The sequence below is a fragment of the Geotrypetes seraphini genome, chromosome 2 (genome assembly GCF_902459505.1).
Source record: "Geotrypetes seraphini chromosome 2, aGeoSer1.1, whole genome shotgun sequence".
In the NCBI taxonomy this organism is placed as follows: domain Eukaryota; kingdom Metazoa; phylum Chordata; class Amphibia; order Gymnophiona; family Dermophiidae; genus Geotrypetes; species Geotrypetes seraphini.
In genome coordinates, this window is record NC_047085.1 from 430,949,381 (window position 1) to 430,974,623 (window position 25,243).

Consider the following 25,243-nt stretch of genomic DNA (forward strand, 5'->3'; position numbering starts at 1 on the left):
TTTTGACATTATTTCAGATCATTGATTGTGTGGCGGTGTCCAAAAAAGCAAACAGGATGCTAGGAATTATTAAAAAAGGGATGGTTAACAAGACTAATAATGTTATAATGCCCATGGTGCGACCTCCTCTGGAGTATTGCGTTCAATTCTGATTTCCTTATCTCAAGGAAGATATAGAGGTGCTAGAAAAGGTTCAAAGAAGAACGACCAAGATGGCAAAGGGGGTGGAACTCCTCTCGTATGACAAAAGACTAAAACGGTTAGGGCTCTTCAGCTTGGAAAAGAGACGGCTGAGGGAAGTCTACAAAATCCTGAGTAGAGTAGAACGGGATCAATTTTTCACTCCGTCAAAAATTACAAATACTAGGGGACACTCAATGAAGTTACAAGGAAATAATTTAAAACCAATAGGAGAAAAAAAATTTTCACTCAGAGAACAGTTAAGCTCTGGAACGCTGCCAGAGGATGTGGTAAGAGCAAATAGCATAGCTGGTTTTAAGAAAGATTTGGACAAGTTCCTGGAGGAAAAGTCCATAGTCTGTTGTTGAAAAAGACATGGGGGAAGCCACTGCTTGCTCTGTATCGGTAGCATGGAATGTTGTTACTCCTTGGGTTTTGGCCAGGTACTGGTGTCCTGGATTGGCCAACATGAGAACGGGCTACTGGGCTTGATGGACCATTGGTCTGATCCAGTAAGGCTATTCATATGTTCTTATTAGAAAAGGTACAGAGAAGAGTGACCAAAATGATAAAAGTGATAGATTGACCTCCCTATGAGGAAATGCTAAAGCGGCTAGTGCTCTTCAGCCTGGAGAGAAGACAGTTTAGGGGAGATATGATAGAGGTTTATAAAATACTGAATGAAGTGGAACAAGTAGATGTGAATCACTTGTTTATTCTTTCCAAAAATTCTAGGATTAGGAGGAATGCGATGGAAGCTAGAGAATGACAAGGGGACCGTTTACCGCAGTAAACCGTGGTCACCGCAGAAAATCCGCAGGAATGGAGACATTTGCAACTGGTTTACTGCAGGAATGGGGACAAGACTTTTCACCGCCCCGCAGGAATGGGGACAAGATCTTTTAACGCCCCCATGGGAGCGGTGAAAAGTCTTGCTCCTGTGGTAATAAAATTTCACCCTTGTCAGACTTGGCATCTCCTTCCCCGCTCCTCTTGCACCTATTTTAACATGCCATGATGAAGACAGAAGGAACCCAAAACCAAAACCTGAGACCAATGTGATTTGAAGAATAATATTACCAGACAAAAAGGCATAAAAAATAAATGTATTTTATATTTTGTGATTAGAATATTTCAGATTTGAAATATGTATCCTGCTAGAGCTGGTATTAGCCATAACGGGGGGATCACAAAGCCCAGGCTGTGCTTCTTTAGCTTCCAGCTGGCTTAGGGCTCACTCTCTCTGACCAGGGGCACTCCTCTAACACTATTCCTGCCATGTGTGACTGAAGTATTCTGTTAGTTTGATTTTTTTATGTAGCATTCTGTAGTAATTTGGTTTGTTCAGTTTTCACAATAGTGGAGGGGATATTTGTGAAAGGGAGGGGAGACAGGGGTTTTGTTGATCCTTGCTCTGTATTATTTGTGTTTATAAAATGCCAATTGTGCAGAATATTTTCTCTTTTTATCTTCTTCTTTTATATATATATATTTATATATATAAAATTGGAGGTATGTGTGTGTGTATGTGCCGCGATCACGCAAAAACGGCTTGACCGATTTGAACGAAACTTGGTATGCAGATCCCTCACTACCTGGGGTGATATGTTCTGGGGGTCTCGCGGCCCACCTGCACACATGGGCGGAGCTACAAACAGAAAATCAGATTTCACCCATTCAAGTCAATGGAAAAAATGTAAAAAGCTGTGGGACCGATTTGAATGAAAATTGGTATGCAGATCCCTCACTACCTGGGGTGATATGTTCTGGGGGTCTCGCAGCCCACCTGCACACGTGGGCGGAGCTACAAACAGAAAATCAGATTTCACCCATTCAAGTCAATGGAAAAAATGTAAAAAGCTGTGGGACCGATTTGAATGAAACTTGGTATGCAGATCCCTCACTACCTGGGGTGATATGTTCTGAGGGTCTCGCGGCCCACCTGCACACGTGGGCGGAGCTACAAACAGAAAATCAGATTTCACCCATTCAAGTCAATGGAAAAAATGTAAAAAGCTGTGGGACCGATTTGAACGAAAATTGGTATGCAGATCCCTCACTGCCTGGGGTGATATGTTCTGGGGGTCTCGCGGCCCACCTGCACATGTGGGCAGAGCTACAAACAGAAAATCAGATTTCTCCCATTCAAGTCAATGGAAAAAATGTAAAAAGCTGTGGGACCGATTTGAACGAAACTTGGTATGCAGATCCCTCACTACCTGGGGTGATATGTTCTGCGGGTCTCGCGGCCCACCTGCACACGTGGGCGGAGCTACAAACAGAAAATCTGATTTCACCCATTCAAGTCAATGGAAAAAATGTAAAAAGCTGTGGGATCTCCAGTTATTTTACTTAGCAACCTTGACCCACCAAAACTTTGCAATGGCACAAGGCTTTGTGTAAAGAGGTTACTGGCCAATGTAATTGAAGCGACTATCTTAACCGGAAAGGGACAAGGTGAAACCGTATTTATCCCGCGGATACCACTTATTCCAACAGATCTTCCTTTTCAGTTTTAGAGATTGCAAATTCCAGTGAGACTTGCATTCTCTATCACAATCAACAAATCACAAGGACAGACTATTACATACTGTGGAGTGGATTTAAGATCCCCCTGTTTTTCCCATGGACAACTCTATGTTGCTTGCTCAAGGGTGGGTTCACCCAAGAATGTATATGTTCTTGCTCCTGGAGGTGAAACTAAAAATGTTGTTTATAATAAAGTTTTGTGTTAGTTGTATTGTATTCATTTTGTCAAATATTTCACTTTATAATTTGAATATTGTACTTTTTATAAAGCTGTAAAAAAATAATTTCATTCACCACTATAAAGTATCTTTATTTGAATCCATTTACAGTGTTATTGCTATAATTAAATACCCATGTAACGCCGGGGTATCAGCTAGTACTTTAATAAAATAAGTTCAGTATAAAATCATAACTATTTGAGGCTTGTTCAGATGGGATATGACAGTTTGTGGGTGTGGACGGGGACTGAGCTCGTGGGGACGGGGAAGGAATGGGGACAGAGCACGGATGGGGATGAGCTCATGGGGACGGGGTGGGAATGGTGATACATTTTTTCCCCGTGTCATTCTCTAGATGAAGCTACTAAGGTCTAGATTCACTAAGTCCACTGATCATGTTCGCGATTGTGTTCCAACCCGATTCATTAACCTCTGTGCTGATCATCCAATCCAATCCAATCCATGCATGCAAATGAGGGGAAATGGCGTGCAAAGTAGGAAGACAGCGATTCACTAACCAAAATCAGGAACACCGACTGGGCTGGCTGACTGCTGGGGACCAATTGCTCACGTCCTTTCCGACTGCCCTGCTCTTTGCTCCAACTCTCTTGCTCTCTGCTGCCCTGTTCTCTGCCCCGATTCTCCTTAAAGCAGGTTAAAACCACAGGTTCGCGAAGTAAAAGTAAAAAAAATAAAAAAGTTTCCAGCTCTGTAAGCATGCACAGAAGATGGTCTGTACATGTGTCAGGATCGCTCTGTAGCGTTCCATATGATCAGTAGGGGACATGCCTCTGATCACCCCCATTTGCATGAGGACGCGTTGAGAATCAGTTGGCTTGCTACCGATTGCTCACAGATCGGGTAGGATAGGTAGGCTTAGAGAATCCAGGTCTAAGTAGTAGATTTAAAACAAAACAGAGAAAATATTTCTTCACTCAACGTGTAATTAAACTCTAGAATTTGTTGACAGAGAATGTGATGAAAGCAGTTAGCTTAGCAGGGGTTTAAAAAGGTTTGTGAGCTGATTTGGATAAAAGCGGATTATACATGTTTTAAATAAATAAATAAAAAGTTCATAAGCCACTATTAAGATTTACATGGGGAGATTAACTGCTTATTCCTAAGATAAGTTGCACAACATTTTTTTATTCTTTAGGATATTGCCAGACACTTGTGACCTGGGTTGGCTACTGTTGGAAACTGGGCTTGATGGACTTTCAGTCTATCCGAGTATGGCAACTCTTAAGTTCTATTAATATATGTCTTCTGAAATCTGTAACGGCTGCCTTTCCATCTTTCCTCTGCAAATCAGATACAGATGTATATTCTTGACAGACTTTGCAAAGGCGTTTGAGCTTACCCTTGTGGTAAGAAGAATTGAAGCCTCCACCAGTGACACTGTAATCTGTGGTGAATTCAATGAACATGGCATCCCCAGTAGATCTGATTGGTCCAGGAAGTTCCCTGCCACACACAGTTATCAGTTCAGGAGCTAGAGCATTGTCTCCTAAGACCATAAATCAGAAGTAGCAACATTGTAAAATGTATTTATTTAAACCTTTATAGAAACAACTTGAATCAACAATTCCATTAACTTATGAAGCCATAATTTGTGGTACGATATTACATCTTAAGCCTTCTTTGGATAAATATAAAAGCCGTCTTTTCTTGATTATGACGGGAATAGCTATCCAAATGATTACACGAAACTGGAAGAATTACGACAGACTTAATTACACATTTTGGTGGGCAAATGTTTGTACCACTTATAAGTATGAGAGAATGAATGTGGAGTTTTTGGGGTTTAGTACTACATTTAATAGGGTGTGGTGCCCATTGACTGCATTTGTTGAATCGCACTAACTGTCAAGTATCTCTCCTTGTATTAGATTTCCTTACACATCCAGGGTGGGTGGGTGGGGGGAGGGAAATGTATTCTGATTACTAAAATTACTTAATTATAATATTGTAATTCCATGATATGTCTTCATCTATTAGTTATGGGGAGGGGGGGGGAATGATTGTTTTATGTATTAATTGTACATGGTTCATAGACAAAACCGCCAAAGACAAAGGTGCGCGCTGACAACTGAGCGCAAGACGGAAGCATGCGCCGAAGAAAAAAGATTGTTTTTAGGGGCTCCGATGGGGGGTTTTGTTGGGGAACCCCCACACTTTACTTAATACAGATCGCAGCGGCGTTGTGGGGGGTTTGGGGTGTTGTAACCGCCCTCATTATACTGGAAACTTAACTGTTTCCCTGTTTTTTTAGGGAAAAAGTGAAGTTTTCAGTAAAATGTGGGGGTTACAAACCCCCCACAACGCCCCCACAACGCGGCTTGATCTGTATAAAGTAAAGTGGGGGGTTCCCCCCCACACCCCCCGTCGGAGCCCTTTAAAACAGTAATTTCTTCGGCGGGCGCATCCACGTTGCGCTCAGTTGTCTTCCCGCGCCTTTGTCCTGGCGCACTTTTGACCTGACACCATTGTACATTTAAAGTGCCTTCTTTGTAGTGTTTATGTCTAAATTAATTGTATGGCACTGTCAAAGTTTGAAAATGAATAAAGATTTAAAAACAAAAAAAAACTTTATATACCATATACTGGTAAACCCTATACAGTTTACATAATAACAGTCATAAATAGACAGTACATACATGCTCAATACATAAAAAAACTTTGCTATAAGATCCAGAATAGCTATCAAAAAGGCATTTGCAGGTAATTACATCACACAATATCTCATCATACAAAAGCATTTACAAACAATTGCATTTTCAATATTTTCTTGAAACCCCAACCTAACCGCGCATAAAGCACAGAACTCCTGGCAAGGCATTCCAAAGCTTTACACCCCCCACTGTTAACACAGCGTCACCAGTCCTGGAGTGAAAAATTGTCATCTTGTCACCCAAACATAATTTTATGCTATTTTTATATTTTAACTTTGTATTATTTTCCACTACATAATGTAGTAGGAAGCATGCAGTTTAACTGGTAATAGATAGATACATTTCAGGAGCAAGGAAAATCTTTACGTTTAGAATCCTGTTGACTACATTGGTGATGAATGTTCTCCCATGTGTTTGTTAACTGTTTCTCTGAAGGAGAAAGGTGTGTGTGTGTGTGTGTGTGGGGGGGGGGGGGGGGTTGTGCATGAAATAGGAAAGAAAGCTTCAAAAACATTCATCATGGCACCTCAAGTTTCCTGCGGCAGCTCATGGGTAGATTTGGCAGCAAGAGTTTAAAAATGTCTGTGACATAGTTTCTAAAATTCTGCAGCAATTATTGCGTTTGCACACGCTTGGCTTAATTTTATATTAATGAGGATTTATTTTGCATAATGCACATAGCAGCTCTTTTACGAAAGTGAAGTAAAATTTGCAGTTAACATGGATGGGGAGTGTGTTGCCCAGTGGTTAGAGCTATTACTTCAGCACCCTGAGGTTGTGGGTTCAAATCCCATGCTGTTCCTTGTGACCCTGGGCAAATCACTTAATCCCCCATTTCCCCAGGTACATTAGAGTGTGAGCCCACTGGGACAGAGAGGGAAAAATAATTGAGTACCTGAATGAAAACCTCTTAAGATTATAAGTCAGTGGTCTTCCTTAATTTTTAAGAGGGGACCACTTTGGATCCACATAGACTGAAGGAGAGCTACCAAATATCTTCTCATGTGAGGCCTCGACAACCTCTCTTCAAATTTTCATTGGGGGAACCTTCAAAGAGATTGGCATTTCCAAATACATTCTGTCTATTCATTAATGCCTTGCCCTTCAAACATGTGCCTCTTCTTTCCTTCTATTTCCCCTTTCTGCTATGACCTTGGGTCGACAGACCAAGCGTAGCAGAAAAAAGCCAGAATGATGATGAGGGCCGCACCAAAAGTCTCCAGGGGCTGCCACTGGCCCCCAGGCCTTGTATTGAAGAACATTGTATTTTGGAAGCAGTAAGTTTTCCTGCATTAACTTCATATTAGCCAGTTAGTTCCATACCTATTCTTTGCCCATGCCTTGCCCCTTAACATGAAAAGCACATTGCTAGCTCTCAAGGGCTGGGAGTGAAGACTAACGTTTCTGGAATATTGTGTGGAGTGATCCTTACTGCAGGTAACTTCGGGGAAACCATCCCCTTGTCATTTTTTAAGGAGAGAGGGAAGAATCAGAGTATGAATAGGCACAATCCCTGACCCTCAAGCCTTGCATTGATGAATGCTGCTATAGAAGGACAGAGGTTGAGATAGACACTAAAGAATGACATGGGATGTTTTCCTGCGGTTATCTGTGGGGACAGGAACGGTGACAAATTCTATCACTTTGTCATTCTCTAAGAGAGCTGGTGGTTTGGGATTCTTGGATTGTATCCAGGGAGGAGGTAGCCTTTTCCTTCTGCCCTGCTTCTCACATTCTCATCCACGCCGCCGCGCCCCCCCCCCCCCCCCCGACCTTTACCAGCCTGGTTCTCTTTTTCTCTCCTTTCCTTTTTGCATTCTAATGCTCTCTTTCATATCAAGTTTCAACACACATGCATACATTTACATTCTCACACTCTCCCTAGTACATCTCCAGGTCTTCCACTCGCACATTCATATTCTCCCAGCTTCTCTATCACACATCCCAAAGCCTTTATTTTCATAACTCACCCAGACCCCCCACCTTTCATACACCTCTGCCCCCCTCACATCTTCTAAACCCTTTTCACATCCTCACAAACCTGTCTAACAACACAGGCACCCATCCAAGCCATTGTTCATTACTCCAGACCCTCTTTATTACTCTGATCCCCCCATTTCACACCAACACAGGTCGACAGAGAGACAAATGGTATCCTATTCCTTTGCCAACCAGGCCTGACTGCTGCTTACCTTTTTACCTTCATTCAGAGAAATCATTTGTAACCTTTAAGGCACAATTAAAGGCACCGCATACTACTTCTCTTTGGCCTTTAGCTCTTAGCTTACTTCCTCCTGATGGCTACTTTTCTTCTGTGTGGGCAGAATTAAATTCTTTGTTCCCTCCCTTACCACATTGTTCATCCCTTTCCCCAATCTTTTTATTTTTATTGCAATCCCTGTTTCCCTCTTTCCCCCAGGTTCTCAATGGTTTTCCTTTACGTTTCATCTTCCTTTTGTTCTTATCTTATTTAATTTGTGTTTTTTAATTTTTTTTTATTGTAAACTGCTTAGATTTGCCTTCTGGTTTTATATTTGCGTATATTAAATAAATTGAACGTTGAACTGTGCAGGACTTTTAAAACCAATAGGAGGAAATTTTTTTTCACTCAGAGAATAGTTAAGCTCTGGAACGCGTTGCCAGAGGATGTGGTAAAAGCGAATAGCTTAGCTGGTTTTAAGAAAGGTTTGGACAAGTTCCTGGAGGAAAAGTCCATAGTCTATTATTGAGAGAGACATGGGGGAAGTCACTGCTTGCCCTGGATTGGTAGCATGGAATATTGCTACTCCTTGGGTTTTGGCCAGGTACTACTGACCTGGATTGGCCACAGTGAGAACGGGCTACTGGACTTGATGGACCATTGGTCTGACCCAGTAAGGCTATTCTTATGTTCTTATGTTCTAAATAGCAGTCAGATCTCGGCCACAGAGGAGCAGGATGCAGCCTGAATTGCTGCTGTTGCTGCTCTTCTCCCTTTGTATATGGGGTTGGGAATGGATTGTTGGAGAATTCTTGTGGCAGAAGCAGGTGGCCCGGGGAAGACTCAGGGGCAGATTCTCTAATATCGCCGGTAAAATACAAGGGGTCTAACAATTCAAAAGAGACGAGCCATTCTCAACTGCGCATGCAAATGAGGTTCGCCAAATTTATATGAGATCAGTCACTGGTGATAACAATCAGCACATGTGCAGAATAGTCCACAGAAAGAGGCATGGGTGGATAGGAGGGGTGGAGAGCTACCAGCACTATTGGATGGAGAGGAAGGGAGGGGGGTACAATATAGTGATACAATAAAAATCTCAAAAGCACGCGTCTCAAGCATGTGTATTAAAGATATATATTAAAGGCTTGTCTTGCATGCGCTTGTTGAAAGCTGCCTATAAGGATAAGTGTAAGGTGATGCACGAATACAGGATGTCTGGTGCAGTACTTGGAGAGACCTCCCAGGAAAGAGACTTGGGAGCACTGGTCGACAAATCAATGAAACCGTCCACGCAATGTGCAATGTGAAAAGGGCAAACAGAATGCTAGGAATGATTAAGATGGGGATCATGAACAGATCGGAGAAGGTTATCATGCCATTGTACCGGGCCATGGTATGCCCTCACCTGGAATACTGCATCCAGCACTGTTCGCCGTACATGAAGAAGTACTACTTGAAAGGGTCCAGAGAAGAGCGACTAAAATGGTTAAGGGGCTGGAGGAGTTGCTGTACAGTGAGGGATTAGAGAAACTGGACCTCTTCTCCCTTGAAAAGAGGAGACTGAGAGGGGACATGATCGAAACATTCAAGATAATGAAGGGAATAGACTTAATAGATAAAGACAGGTTGTTCACCCTCTCCAAGGTAGGGAGAACGAAAGGGCACTCTCCAAAGTTAAAAGGGGATAGATTCCGTACAAATGTAAGGAAGTTCTTCTCCACCCAGAGAGTGGTAGAAAACTGGAATGCTCTTCCAGAGGCTGTTATGGGGGAAAACACCCTTCAGGGATTTAAGACAAAGTTAGACAAATTCCTACTGAACCAGAACGTACACAGGTAAGGCTAGTCTCAGTTAGAGCACTGGTCTTTGACCTATGGGTCGTCGTGTGAGCGGACCGCTGGGCACGATGGACTGCTGGTCCGACCCAGCAGTGGCAATTCTTATGTTTTTATAAGCATGTGCTCGAGCCGCGTGCTTTTGAGATTTTTTTCCCCATCACAATATTACTATAATTTATGTGAATAGTGTATTTTCTTTAATTTTTATCATGAGCCATAGTCAGAAACATGCACCCGAGACACGCTTTTCACAGTACAGACACCTCCAGACCAGCTGGTAATTTTTGGCCATTAAAAGCCGACACTTCGTTTGGAGAATCACCCGGCAATGATATAGAATCACCTGGAGTGCTCGTTTAAATATTGATGAGCCCATTTTACTACCATTTTAATAGTCATGACCTCGTTTTACTACATTTGCATGGCACAGTCGGATACTGCTAGAAAGCTCGGAAAAGACCACAGTGAGTTGTTCTGTTACTCGGGCAGTAAAATGCTGGCACGCTAAACTGACTGGAACTGTTTTAGAAACCATCGTTAAAGGCGCGGTAAGTTTTGAGAATCCAGCCCTTAGTCTTTCCTGTGAGATGACAGTTTTGTTGCAAAGAAGGTATCAGTAGGACAGTGTCTAAAATAGGGTGACAGGTCAAAAACGCGCAAGACAATCGCGCGCAGACAAAATCGCGCAGACCCGCTCGTGCACATTTCGGTAAATAAGTTCCGCTCAATTGTCTTGCGCTCAAATGTCTCACGCTCGGTTGTCTTTGTGCTCACTTGTCTTAACGCTCAATTGTCTTCCGCTCATTTGTCTTGCGCTCAGTTGTCTCGCGCCCAGTTGTCTGCGCGATTTTGTCCGCGCGCGATTGTCTTGCGCGCAATTGTCTATGAACCCTAAAATAGAGACTTAGGGAACAAGCAGCTTGCCCTAAGCTTGGCTCCTGTCTCATTGTGTCTATCTGAAGAAACCACCAGCCTCTTGAACCCTAGGAGACTTTACCTGAGATGTCAGGTGGCTATAGCAACGGTTGTTGCTGTTTTTTGGGGAGCTTGACCCACTCCCTGTATCTTTTTTACACTGCCATCAAGTACCAGCATTACAGCAGTTACTCCCCCCACCTTGTCCCTGGCCTTCTGTAGTGATTTCACAGCAACCAGCCAATTCCGTGGAAAGGGCCAAATGTTGTGGCTCTTGCTGTGTCTGGGACATCAGGTATCCTCAATTAAGCAGCAACACAGGGGTTTTTATTTTTAACAACTGCAAAGCTTCCAGCCAATGGGCGACTGTTCAATTTTGCATAAAATATTTTTATCGTAACTTATAGTGAAGTTTCCTGTAATTTATTTCAGCATAAATTACTTTGTCATTTACCACATTTACTATACAAAATTACTTTGTCATTTACCACAGTTGGAAAGAATAAAACATCCATGAACAAACAACTCTAAACTTATATATTTATTACATTCTTGATATACCACCTTTCTGTGGCAAAACCAGAGCAGTTTACATAAAGGTACTTTCTCTGCCCTTTATGGGCTGCAATCTAGGATTTTGTACCTGTGGCAATGAAGGGTTAATTGATTTACATAGGATCACAGGGAGCCAATGTAGGAATCAAGCTTGGTTCCCCCAGTACACTAACCGTTAGGCTATTTCTCCAATGTTGAAAGTCAGACTTTCTTCTTAACGTCTTTGAAAGGACTTACAAGCATTTTTGGATATGAAACTCCATCTGGTTCTGGCATAGTTGTCTTACCATCTCTGATGATGAGTTTGTCATAGTTGCATGAGCTATGCGACTCAATATCCAGGGCCAGAATGTTCAACTCTACAGTGGATTCTGGTGCTCTAATCACCCATTTACACTCGATATGATTGCCATAGGCATTAGGCCAGCTCGGTGAGAAGAGGAATGAAGGCATTTCCCCTGTCATTAGAATACCACCACAGGCACCTATCAAAACAAATAAAAATTAAAAATATTGAAAAGATTTAGCAGCTACTGAGCCATTAAAGATTTGTACAGATTTTTATGTGGTGTTTGAGATTTTTATTTACCATACAATCTATGGAATTTGCCAAGAAAACCAAAACAGAACATAAGCAACAGTTTTATGCAATCCTCATTAACCAATTGTAAAATCTGCTACTCTCTTTGAAGATGGCACAAGCATGGAGGGGCATTTTCGATAGGGCATCTAAATCTGACTTTGGACGTTTTGAGAAAAACATCCAAAAATCAGGTAGAGTAAATGTCCATTTTCAAACCCACAAAATGTTGTTTGGGGTTTTATTTTCAAAAACAGCCCAGCTAGATGTTTTATCCAGCTGGACATCTATTTTTTTGCCATTATTGAAAAAAAAAAAATCCAAAACGTCCAAAATAAGCCATTTGCATGTAGAAGGGGCCAGCATTTTTAATGGATTGGCCACCCATACATGCCAGTAGAGCGGTGGAGCACCCTAGTGGGCACTGCTGTGAACGTCACATTAAAGGTGCCAGGTACACATCTCACCATAACCCCATACATTATATGGTAAGCCCTCCAAAACTCCCCCATAACTACTGTATCTACCTGCCTACCATCCTACTATCCCTTATGCCTGCAGGTGTCAGGCATAAGGGATATTAGGGTAGTCAGGCAGTACAGTGGGTTTTTTGGTGAAGATTGGTAGGCTCACACTTTGCACCAGAAGTGTACTAGTTAGGGTGGCATATGAGCCTGGGTCCCCTTCTGTGTAGTCCACTGCACTGCCTACCAGGCTACTCCGGATACCTGCTTGTAGCTCTATTAGAACTGCAGCTGTCCTAGAGACAGATAAATATGGTTTTATGAAGATATTTAGGGGATGGGAAGGGGCCAGTGACCACTGGGGGAGTGTGTGGAGGCCATATTTTCAGCCCTTCAGTGGTCGTCATCTCATCAATTTGGATACCTTTATGACCCTTATATGTTTTAAAAACCAGCCTAACCCAAAACGTCTAAATTGTGCCATGGACGTTTTGTAAAATGTCTGATTATTGCTGTAAAATGTTCAAGTGCTAATCCCGGCCTAAACACGGTTGAACCAAATCCCCTTAATATTTAGATGCCCTGAAGACAAAACAACCAGAAAGACATCTAGAAAGTCAGTTTTGAAAATTCCCACTTGGACAACTGGGCATCTCTTCCGCTGCCAGGATGAGTGTCAGTTGGCGGCGGGAGAGATTGGCATCTCTGCTGCTGCTGGGGGGGTGGGGGGGGTGGAGGGTGTCGGTTGGCATCAGGAGAACATGGGAATCTCTCCCTCTACCGAGGGGGCCACAAGATGCACTTTTAACAGTGCTGGCACCGTACTGGCACCCTCCAGACCAGTCGCTGATTTTTGTCGCCAAAAGCTGATGTCGATCTTGGAGAATGACTCGGCAATTTTTAAGAATCCACCGGAGTGCTCATTTCAATATTCAAGAGCCCATTTGTATGGCAGTGTCGGAGATGTCTAGAAAGCTTGCTAAAGATCGTGATAAGTCATTTTGGTAATCCACCGCTAACATGCATGCAGCTAAACCGTCTGGAACCTCTTTAGCGACTGGGTTAAAGTTTGGAGAATCTAGCCCCCAGTTTCTATTTCAGCACCTTCATCCATCCACTTTTCCACAGCGATAATTTGGCACCTAAAGTAATACCTAACGTTCAACTTCATATAGAGAATTTCCCCGCTATAACATGGGTTAAATCTGTTAATCCGATCGCCAACTTTTCAAGGACAAGTTATGCTTCAGTAGAAATGTCAGTACCTATCCAAATGGAAAGTCACGTGGAGGGTCATTTTCGATAGGACGTCTAAATCCAATTTTGGACGTTTTCTGCAAAATATCAGGGTGGAGAAATATCCATTTTTAAAACTGCTAGATGCCCATCTTTTTTTTAAAAAAAAATTGCATACTTAAGACGTCTTGGCTGCCAGGATGTCCAACCTTAGGATGGCTAACTTTGTTGGGTATTTTCAAACACAAAAGAAGTTCATGTTCAAAATATCCAAATCCAAACCATTTGTATGTGGGAGGGGCAAGTATTGTAAAGGACTGACCACACAGTCATGCCAACAGAGCAGCGGGGACCTTAGAGGGCACTGCTGTGAACTTCACATAAAGGTTGACAGAAGTGCATCTCGCCATAAAAACCATTATAATGTATGGTGAGCCCTCCAAAACTCCTCCAAAACCTACTATACCCACCTGTCTACCATCTCGATAGCCCTTATGGCTGTAGATAGCATCTATATGGCAATTATAGATTGAATTTCTGGTATTTTGGTGAGTTTTGGTAGGCTCACATATTTCACCATAAATGTAGTGGTTAAGGTGACTTATGGGCCTGAGTCTTCCTGTCTATTGCTCACTAGTCCACTCACCAGGCTACTTAAGACCCGTGTGATGCTCTATTAGGATTTCCCATACCAGGTGCTGCTGTTCTAGAAACAGCGATGTACTGTTTCATTCGGATTTGGGGGGGGATAAGAGGGGGCTAGAGACCACTGGGGGCGGGGGGGAGGGGGGTCATTACTTAATCCCTCCAGTGGTCATCTGGTCAGTTTGGATATCTTTTTAGCACTTAGATACTTTTAAAATAGGTTTATCTCTGCATGTCTAAGTTCCATACTGGACATCTTGGAAGAGGTTTGATTATCGCTGCAAGATGTCCAAGACTAAGCATACCCAAATCCCATCCATAAAACGCCTTCAACACCCCCCATCCCTTTGAATTTTGCATGCACAGTGGCTAGGATGCCTTGTAAGATGTCCAGAAAGTGGTTTTTGAAAATCAGAACTTGGACTTTTTGGCGATTAAGATGCCCAAGTGCTGGTTTATGCCATTTTTTGGACGTCTGCATTTTTTTTTAAATGAGCCCCTTAGGATATACCAAACTTACCGTAACTCCACACCTGCTGAAGTTTGTTTAGGCTTTAGTTAATTGTATAATGTGTGGCTGTGTTGATTTTTTTTTTTTTTATAATGTAATATGATTTCACACTTTCAGTTACATCAAAATCATTCTGTAATATATGATGCATTGAAAGGCTGATGTGCAAAAGCGCAGTAACCCATGATGCCGTTACTGCAAGTAATCACACATATTAAATGCCACTGTCCACATTAGTTTTAGTGAAGCCGATGGCACAAAAACCATGCAGTAACATGGGCTAATGCATTTTAGTTAATCATCCTCCAATTGATCAGTGTTGCCACAATAGTATCAAGAGTAGGGTTACCAGACATCCTGGCAAACCTGGACAGGTTCCCGGATGGACTTTCCAAAACCCAGCAGTTTGTCACACACATCCGCGCATGCTCGAGGCCCTCCAGACGTGGCCGGAGTTCGTCGGGGAAGAAGACAAGTCTTTGAGGGGGCGGGGCTGGAGTGGAATGAGGCAGGGTTTGAGGAAGAACTGGGCGGGGCTGGAGGCAGAACAAGGCAGGGATGGGGGCGGAACATAACAGAGCCATGCATCCCAGTTTCTGAGGCTCCAAATATAGTAACCCTAATCAAGAAGACTGGGAAAACTTGGAGGCTGATGCTCAAAACTGATGCCAGCAGTAAAAAGGGTTAGCACTGGATTTGCTTGCAGGTTATACAGCATCGAATGCTCAGAGGGCTCGAGCGCTGGTGTTAACATGTGCGCCAAAAATGGCAGCAAATTGCATTCTATTGTATTTACATGGACAGTAATGATGTTAGTATAAGGTTACCAGACTTCCGGATTTCCCCGGACATCTCCTCCTTTTGAGGACATGTCTGGCGGTCCGGACGGCTTTTCAAAACCCAGCACTTTGTCCGGGTTTTGAAAAGCTTTCCTTCGAGTGGGAGGGCATTCACGCATGCACGGATATGACGTGATGATGTCATGTGCACGCACGCATGCGTGTGATGTTATTGCATCACATCCGTGCATGCCTTGCCCGACAAAAGCAGGCAGCGAGGAGTGGGGCTGGGGCAGGATTGGAGGCGGGGCTGAGGCGGGATGGGGCAGGACTGTGGCGTGACGGGGTGGGACTGGATGGGCCTGGTGGGCGGATCTAGGGGTCCGGATTTTCCAGACGGAAAATCTGGTAACCCTATGTTAGTAGGTATTGCTTCCCAATGCTCTGAGAGAAGTGCTGCAAAGCACAGAAGCAATTGATGGTCTATAAAGCCAAAAAACCTACCGTCAGCTCAGAGGTTGTGTAGAATTTAGTAGAATTACCAGCTGTTAAGAACTATAACCTGATTAGCAATCATCTGAGGTTAGAATTTCCGAATCCTAGATGTATTAAATATCAAACAATACATGCTTTATCTTTTAGATATCTGGCAGCAAAATAATAGAACTCTCTTCCAATACACTTAAGAACTATCTCCTCATGACAGTTTCCGTAAAAGCCTAAAGACCTATTTATTTGCAAGATATCTCATTCACACCAACAGATGATTTTGTAAAGGTCTCTTTCACTCTGATAGATGAGCAGATTTTCTGTTTTGATTTTAATGTAAGATTGCAATTACTAGAGATGGCCAGCCTCTTATTAATTTGAAAATCACATTGAAATTAGCGGTTCATAAATATTTATGTAATGTGAAAATGAAAAAAAAAAAAAAAAAAAAGGTTTTGAGGATAGGATTTCTTGGCAAAATCTCGCACTTAACTGCGGGTTTTGTCTAATTTTACAAACTGAAGGAAGGCTGTGGATGCAGGAAATGCAAATGGTGAGAACCGAACATGTACTTGTGTCTAATCAAACCTGAAAGTGAAAGTACATATCAAGCCTTGTTTTTCTGTGCTTAAATAGGAGCCTTTATAAATTTAAACTGCAAACAATTTTTGAAAGTCTCATCTTAAAAGCACAAAAGAATAGGGCCGATGTGTGCTTGGCTCTTCTGTTTTTTTGTTTGGGCATGCGACATAGGATTATCCCATGTCCGGATTTCCCTGGACAGGTCCTCCTTTTTGAGGACATGTCCGGGATCTGGACAGCTTTTCAAAACCTGGTACTTTGTTCAGGTTTTGTAAAGCTTCCTGTACAAATCAGGTCGGGAGGGGTATCCACGCATGTGCGGACATAACATAGTGACGTCTCATGCATACACGTGTGCGAGTGACTTCATCGTGTCACGTCTGTGTATGCACAGATGCCGTCTGGGGCGGGGCTGGGGGCAGAATGAGGTGTGATGCAGGCGGAACTGGGCGGGCCTGTGGGTGTGGCCATGGGAGTCTGGATTTTCCTTCAGGAAAATCTGGTAACCTTAATTTAACAAGAACTAGGCTTACCGCTAAAGGTTTGTGCCAGGCACATTCCTCCCCTAATTTTGGTTTACTAGCTCAGATTTACCATGTATATCGTTTGCATATGTTCTCCACTGAGCATCACTTAGCTATTTTTTACACTGTTTTTGTGTTGTAGGCTCTTGTCCTGTGGGCTGTAACATAAGAACATAAGCAATGCCTCCGCTGGGTCTGACCTGGGGTCCATCGTGCCCAGCAGCGCGCTCACGCGGCGGCCCAACAGGTCCAGGACCTGTGCAGTAATCCTCTATCTATACCCTTCTATCCCCTTTTTCAGCAGGAAATTGTCCAATCCTTTCTTAAACCCTGGTACCGTAATCTGCCCTATTACATCCTCTGGAAGCGCATTCCAGGTGTCCACCACACGTTGGGTCAGTGGCGTACCTAGGGTATGTGGCACCCGGGGCCCATCATTTTTTGACACCCCCCCCCCCCCCCCATGTAAAAATTTTTTTTTTTTTTTTTGCAATAACCATGAAATGGAATAAATGGTCAGAATAGAAACAGGCAGTGAAAATTTTCTTTTATTGAACCTCATATATGTAACCATTATTCCAAACATAACAAAACATAAATTATGTCTAAATTGTCATGACATTAGAAGTACATATGGAGTAGTTGCAGGCAGTGGCGTACTTAGGGTATGTGGCACCCAGGGCCCATCATTTTTTGACACCCCCCCCATCTATATGAAAAATATGATTTTTAGTACCAATCTACATATCGCACCACAAGAGTGTACCTAGGAAAAGGCTGCATCTTAAACACTGCAGTGAGCACTAGAACACCAACACATACATTGTAAAACTAAACAAGCCAGATCCCGCACAGTCAATTGGTCCTGTAGTCAATGCAACTGAAAACTATGTCTTTTTCATACACACAGAACAGAGATACACCCTCGCCCAAAATGGAATAATCACAAACTAAAAATAGAAATATGTAGACAAAAGTTAAACTGATCCGCCAAGAAACCAGACCCTGGATACAATGCAACACCACAAAAAACAGTAACACATGTCCTCTAATACAGTGCAAAATATAAAGACAGTAGATGTAAATTTGAAAAAACTGATACATAACAATCACCACTTTATAAATTAACAAATAAAAATAAAACAAATAATGAGATATAAAAAAATACAATTTTATTGGACTAATCCCCGTAAGCTCGGTCCCCATCCCCGCAAACCACCTGATTCCATCCACACAAGCCTTGAATTGTTTATATTAAAGTATAAAAAGAAACAATATTCTGTACAATTGTCAATTTATAAATCAGCGTCTTCTCCCCACTCTCTTCCCCATTTCCCTTCAGCATCCTCAGCCCACTCTCTCTCCACTTTCCTTCAGCGCACGCACATAAAAACAAGCAAGTAATTTTATATCATTTTCATTCTATTCATTCATAGAAATTAAAGTCTAGATAATGCCAGTCACATAACAAAACATGATTTTACAAAAATAATTCCCTGCAGTCAAGCCTGCAAGGATTATTAGATGTCTTTCAGCAGTTCCCCTCCCTCCCTCCCCCTTACCTTTGTGGCCAAGTCAAAATGATCTACCAACAATAAAATTTTAAAAACACAAAGCACGCTGTACGCAGAGAAAATGTTAATTATCATTTATATTCCGCGGGTTTTCAAAGAGGTCAAGGCAGATGACTTTATGCAATGTCACCTCAGTAACAACTATACAAAAATAGACAAATATTCCCCCTCCCTTTTTACTAAACTGCGATAGCGGTTTTTAGCGTAGGGAGCTGCGCTGAATGCCCCACGCTGCTCTCGACGCTCATAGGCTCCCTGCGCTAAAAAACTCTATTGCGGTTTAGTAAAAGGGGGCCATAGTGCAAAATATAGACAGCAGATATAAATTTTCAAAACGGACACATTTTGATCACTAAGTTGAAAATAAAATCATTTTTCCTACTTTTTTGTCTGGTGATTTCATGAGTCTCTGGTCCTTCTTCTGATCCTTCTTCTTTCTCTCTCCCCCTGGCTCCCCTCTTTATTTCTGCCTTTCTTTCTCTCTCCTCCTGGCCCCCCTCTTTCTTTCTGCCTTTCTTTCTCTCCCCCTTGACCCCCCTCTTTATTTCTGCCTTTCTTTCTCTCCCCTTGGTCCCCCTCTTTCTTTCTGCCTTTCTTTCTCTCTCCCCCTGGCCCTCCTCTTTCTTTCTGCCTTTCTTTCTCTCCCCCTTGACCCCCTCTTTATTTCTGCCTTTCTTTCTCTCCCCTTGGTCCCCCTCTTTATTTCTGCCTTTCTTTCTCTCCCCTTGGTCCCCCTCTTTCTTTCTGCCTTTCTTTCTCTCTCCCCCTGGCCCCCCCTCTTTATTTTTTCCTTTCTTTCTCTCTCCCCCTAGCCTGCACAAAGCCATCGTGCCGATTTCTCCACTTCCACGATTCTTTCCCTACCCTCACCCCCAAGCCAGCAGCCGATTTCTCCCTGCTCCTTCCCCGATGTCCTGAACTTCATCGGGCAGCAGCAGCATTCACAATTCACTGATGTTGCCCGCTTCAGGCCTTCCTCTCTGTCGGGTCCTGTCTTCATGAAAACTGGAAGTAGGCAGGACCCGGCAGAGAACAAGGCCTGAAGCCGGCAACAGCAGCGAATTGTAAACGCTGCTGCTGCCCGAAGAAGGTAATGGAGCACCGAGGCAGTCCGCTTCTCCCCCCTCCCAGCCAAACCCCCGCTGACCCTCCTATCTCCCACCCCCCGTGAACCTTTCCGACCTTCCCAGCGAGAGCAGCAAACCTCCTTCGCGGCTTTCTCCTCCCTCTGCCGCGTTACTGCATCAGTGATGCGGCAGAGGGAGGATAAAGCCGACGCTACTGGAGGGAGGTTTGCTGCTTTCGCTGGGAGGGTCAGAAAGGTTCACTTGGGGGGGGGGGGAGAGAGATAGGATGGTCAGCGGGGTTTCGGCTGGGAGGGGGGGGAAGCGGTCTGCCTTGGTGCTCCAAGGCCTGGCGCCATTACCTTTTTCGATAATGGCGCCGATGCTGCTTTCGGTGGGAGGGTAGGAGCGCGATAGGGACCGGGCCAGCTGTACACCCCCCCCTAAGGCGGCACCCGGGATGGACCTCCCCCTCGCCCCCCTTGGTACGCTACTGCCCTGGGGAAACAGCCTGCAACAAGATCGCGCGATGCCAGAGATTTTTGCCTGCTTCGGCTGTTTCCTCCGCCGCGGTCCCGCCCCTCCTCTGACATCAGAGGAGGGGCAGGACCGTGGCGGAGGAAACAGTCGAAGCAGGCAAAGATCTCTGGCATCGCGATCTTGCTGCAGGCTGTTTCCAGACGCGACACCCGGCGCAGGGGGGGGTAACTGGACCGGACCGGGAGCACCCCCTCAGGGCTTGGTACCCGGGGCGGACCGCCCCCCCCACCCCCCCCCTTGGTACGCCACTGCGTTGGGTAAAGAAGAACTTCCTAGCATTCATTTTGAATCTGTCCCCTTTCAATTTTTCTGAATGCCCTCTTGTTCTTTTATTATTTGAAAGTTTGAAGAATCTGTCCCTCTCTACTCTCTCACCAGACTTTGAACATCGTCCTCTTGGTTGCTATTATTCATTCTAAATGTTTTCTTTATGCTAGATCAGGAATCACGCTTTGACTAACGGTGCCTCTAAATGAAGAACAGGGATTGGAATTTTAATTTAAAATCAAGATTAATTATGAATCAGACAAATTAAACACATATTTATATGCAATTTTAAAATACAAACCTGGGGCAATGGTCGGAAAAGGTCCTGCAGAAGTATCCACTGCATACCATTCCAAGAGGAAACCAGGTCTGCTGACACTGCTGTCAGTTAGAAACTGAATTGTAATGGAGCTGCTGAAGGATAAGAAAGGCGCAGGGAGTGATATACCACAGTGTGTTCCGATGAGATGGGAATGAATGTTGGGTCCCTCGTAGAACTACATGGAAAGAAAATGGCAAGGATGTTAACACTCCCTAAAGCTCTTACTATATTTTTCTGTTTAAGAAGAAATCTACAAATGCAGAAATAAAAAAATGGTCCTGTACACTGTGACAGGGAGAGCCCTGTCCTGCTGGAAGAAACCCTGCAGTGCTCTAAAACTACTCCTAAACTTGCTCCGAGAAGCAGGCAGGTTAGGGAAACTGCCCTGCAGAAATTTATCTCAAGCGAAAGGCAGCCCAAAATTGACCCGCTTATACTTGCCTAGTTCTAGTGTAGGGAATACTAGAAGCAAAGAACTACAAGTACCAGCAGACATTAGGCCGGTGATGGTAAAACCACCAAAGGGATTAGCTCCTGCAATCGGCTCTGCTGGGGGCAGGGTTAGTCATCAGGGAAGCTATTCAGGCTCATTAGCAAAGAACCAGAAAACTCCAGGTGAACCTAGAGACAATCAGCACACAGCTAGAGAAAAGGGTGTGGTCTCTAGTCAATGGCAACCACCAATCTTCAGCCTGCCTGAACCCTTGGAAGGAGGCAGACTGCAATCCAGGGAACAAATGCCAGCATTTCCCACAGACATCAGGGAGAAACTCTCAGGACTGAAGCTTGTAAGCTCTCTCCTGAAGGTAACAATATTTTTGAAGTGTGCACAACTGATCATGAAATGGAACCTGATAGCTCCTGTTTGCCTGAAGACATGCTTATTGAGTAAAAGCTTGGGGAAACCATATGCTGTGTTGATAAGATGGAACTGCCTCACAAACCCTGATGATAGAGAAGTGAAGAATCACTGTTTCTAATTAAATTAGAGGAACAGAAGAGTGGGAAGCACTACTTCTGACATTGTACCAAGCACAGGAATACTATGAGAAAACCGGGCTGAGAAGTCCCAGCTGGTTCTAGGACTTTGATAGGAAAAGTTTGGTTTTTCTTTGTTTGAAATAAAGACTGGCAGAGCATAGTTTGCTGCAAGCACATGCTTTGATTGTGGAATTGCACAACTGTTGAAACCTGGTTGGGCTAACAGGCTGCTTAGCCACAAGGGCAAGTTTGTGTTTTGATTTTTTTCATTTCAGCAAAGTATAAGACAGAAAATAAAGAAATAATAGTTCACACTAAACACTTTTGCTGGACATTTTTATTTGATGTAGACACCTCTCTATCATCCATGCCTTGCTAACCATTTGGCCGAGGCTTGGATGACCCAGGTCAGGGCTTGGGCTAATCCAATCCAGTTACAACACCCAAAGCTGAGATTAGAAATATATTTTTCATTTTTATCAAATTTTTCTTTTTTAACCCGTCCTTCCAAAACATGCTGAGAATGTGGTATAGTAATGCATATTTAACACAATAAAAAGCATATAGGGGCTGATTCTGTAAGCTAACAAAATGGATGTCTGTCACTCACTGGCAGGCACTGCTTCCAGAATCACAGTTCCGCACCTAGTGTCCTATGAAAATTATGGCCAATGGTGCATAATGATGCCGAAGTCCAGTGACTCCCCAGTCACGCCCACTTCCGGGCTTTGGCGTCAATATATGCCGCTAACTGTCAGGGACCTAGGCGCCAGTCCCAGAGGCTGCGTAGTAGTGCCTTTTATTTTAGAAATTACTTCTTAAGTTAGGTGACAGTAGGATGCCTACTGCCGCCTAACTTTCGGTGTCTCAATGAGAATCTGGGCCAAAGGGCCTTAAATTCTGACGGTAACAATCAGCATTTTGCAGATCATTACTAGCACTATACCCAGAAATTCAATGCCGGCCAAATAATAGCCAGTTAAGTGTGATATTCGGCATTTAACCCGCTATAAAATAAAACCCCCAAAACCCAGCATAAAGATAGGACTGCCTTTTACGCAGTCCTATTTATATGGTTAACTTTAACCAGTTAAGTGCTGACTCTGTCCCTGTACCTCACTCCCAGTGGGGGTGGGGTGGGGGGTAATCCGCCATGGGCACCCTCTTGATGAAGGCACCAGCAACCTTTCTCCTCTCTGCCCCCTCCCCCCCCCCCACTACCATGCGGGCGTGCTGCTTCCTATCCCTCAAACCTTTTTAATATTTGTAGTGTGAGCAGCAACCCCAATCCGCTGCTCATGCCAACATCGGCACTTCTTGCATCACTTCCTGGACCCGCTCCTAGGAAGTAATGTAAAAGGAAGAGCTGATGCTGGCACGAGCAGCAGGTTTGGGTTGCTGCTTACGCCATGAATGTTACAGAGGTACCAGGGAGGGGAAGGAGCGCACGCACAAGGCAGGAGGGGGTGGGGCAGAGAAGAGAGTGGGGGAGGGGTGCCACCACCACAGGCACCTCAAACCCTCGCTATGCCACTGCCCCCTCCCCAAAGTATCCGGTTTCGGTGTGGGAACTAACTGGACAATTTCAGTGGCACTATCTGCTATCTGGTTATGTACCGCTGAAAATGCCCAGTTAGCCCCAGACAGATGATTTAAATGGCCAGAAGCTTTTCCTGGCTATTTAAATCATTTTTAATATATCAGGCACAAAAAAAATTATTTACAACCAGTACAAACAACCCATTCACAAATGCAGATGGTATAATCACGGAATTTAAAATGTGGATATTAATCAGCAACATTAAAGACTGTGGACATTTTAGAGCTTATGAGGCTGATATTCAGCACTATTTAACCTGATTAGAATATATCAGATTTGAAATATATATCCTGCTAGAGCTGGTGTTAGACATAACTGGGGACTGCAAAGTCCAGGCAGTGGTTTAGGGCTCTCTCTGACCCTTAGGGCACTCCCCTAACCCTATTCCTGCTATGCGTGACTGCGGTATTCTGTTAGCATGATATTTCTGTGTAGCATTCTATAATAATTTGGCTTATTCAGTTTTCTTGATAGTAGAGGGGATATATGTGAAGTGGAGGGGAGACAGGGGTTTTGTTGATCCTTGCTCTGTATTATTTGTATTTATAAAATGACAATTGTACAGAATATTGTTTCTTTTTATACTTTAATAAAATACATTCAATATAAAATCATAACTGAGGCTTGTGTGGATGGGATCAGATGGTTTGCGAGGACCGAGTTCGGAGATGGGGTGGAAATGGGGTTTTTAAATTTCAGTCCTAGTAGTTTACCGGTCCACAAAATATTTTTTTTTTTCCGCCGGTCCATAGGTGTAAAAAGTTTGAAGAACACTGATTTAAGTGGGCTGGAGCCTGTTCTGCATGCATAAATCACTTTGAATATCAGGTGGTCTATTTTGATTTTTTGGAAAGTGATTCTGAATATCAAACCATAAGGGTGAGGATCAACATATGCATGCCTCCTTAAAATTCACATCCCCTGATAAATCAGACTACAGGAGAGAGATGGCAACTTCCTGTAGTCCATGGCAATATCAGAAATTCAATGCTGGTGCCAGGCACAATAGATAGACTGTGAGTCTGCCAGGACAGATAGGGAAAATGTTTGAGTGCATGTATGTAAAACGCTTAGTTTATAAGTGGGATATAAATACTAAAATAAATAAAGATATGGTGACTGGCATTGCATTTCCAGTCTATTTTTGGCCAGCAGACCTAGCCGGCTAAGCCAATATTCAGCAACTAGCTGGCTAAGTCTTAATGGCCAAAGATAAACCAGGTTTTTAGGTGGCTCTGTCTAGCCACCAAACAACCAATCAGGAAGGCTGGATATTCAGCGGGAGATAGCCATCTATCTCCCACTGAATATTGTGAGATAGACATCTATGTGCTATTTAGCCAGCTGGGAGCCATTCCTTCCCAGCAGCATCTCTCCTTATCCTTCCCTCCAGGTCCAGTAGCAGCTGTCCCTTTTTTTTCCCTTGCCCAGCAGCTTCCCAGACTCCTTTCCCTCCTCCCCTTCCAGCAGCATCTCTCCTTATCCTTCCCTCCAGGTCCAGTAACAGCTGTCCCTTTTTTTTTTTTTTACCATGCCCAGCAGCTTCCCAGCCTCTAACAGTGGCTTTCTCCCCTCCTAGCAGCTGTCCTTACTTGCCAGGGCAGCGATTCAGGAAGGCAGCCTCGGGTCCTTTGATGGGTCGCGCTGCCTCTGAGGAAAGAGGAAGTTGCATCATCGGAGGCGGCTGCGACTCAGTGAAAGCCCCAAGGCTGCCTTCCTGAATCGCTGCACTGGTAAGTAAGGAGAGCAAGCCAGGAGGGGAGAAAGCCACTGTCGGAGGCTCCCCATGATCTCTCTGGCCCTGCGTGGACTTCAGCTCGATCTCTCCGGTCCTGCGCGGACCGGCATGAATTTTCTGTGGACCGGCAGTTGAAGAACAGTGGCTTAAATCACTTCTGGTTGCTCAACCACATTTACTCCCCGACTCTCACCTCAGGGAATCTAGTGTCCCTTCCTCTCCCTTGATTGCTGCTGT

The 25,243-nt window shown here is 43.8% G+C and overlaps 1 protein-coding gene across 2 annotated transcripts in view; it reads right to left on the bottom strand.

Moving 5' to 3' along the window:
- The window catches only part of CUBN (cubilin), a 494,825-nt gene that overhangs the window by 150,971 nt on the left and 318,611 nt on the right, over positions 1 to 25,243 (bottom strand). For both annotated transcript variants that reach the window (XM_033931276.1, XM_033931275.1), the window contains exons 39-41: positions 20,667 to 20,862; positions 11,398 to 11,595; positions 4,288 to 4,434 (exon numbers count right to left, since the gene is read on the bottom strand). In XM_033931276.1, the coding sequence (XP_033787167.1) occupies positions 4,288 to 4,434; positions 11,398 to 11,595; positions 20,667 to 20,862 (541 nt within the window). The remainder of the gene's footprint in view (positions 1 to 4,287; positions 4,435 to 11,397; positions 11,596 to 20,666; positions 20,863 to 25,243) is intronic.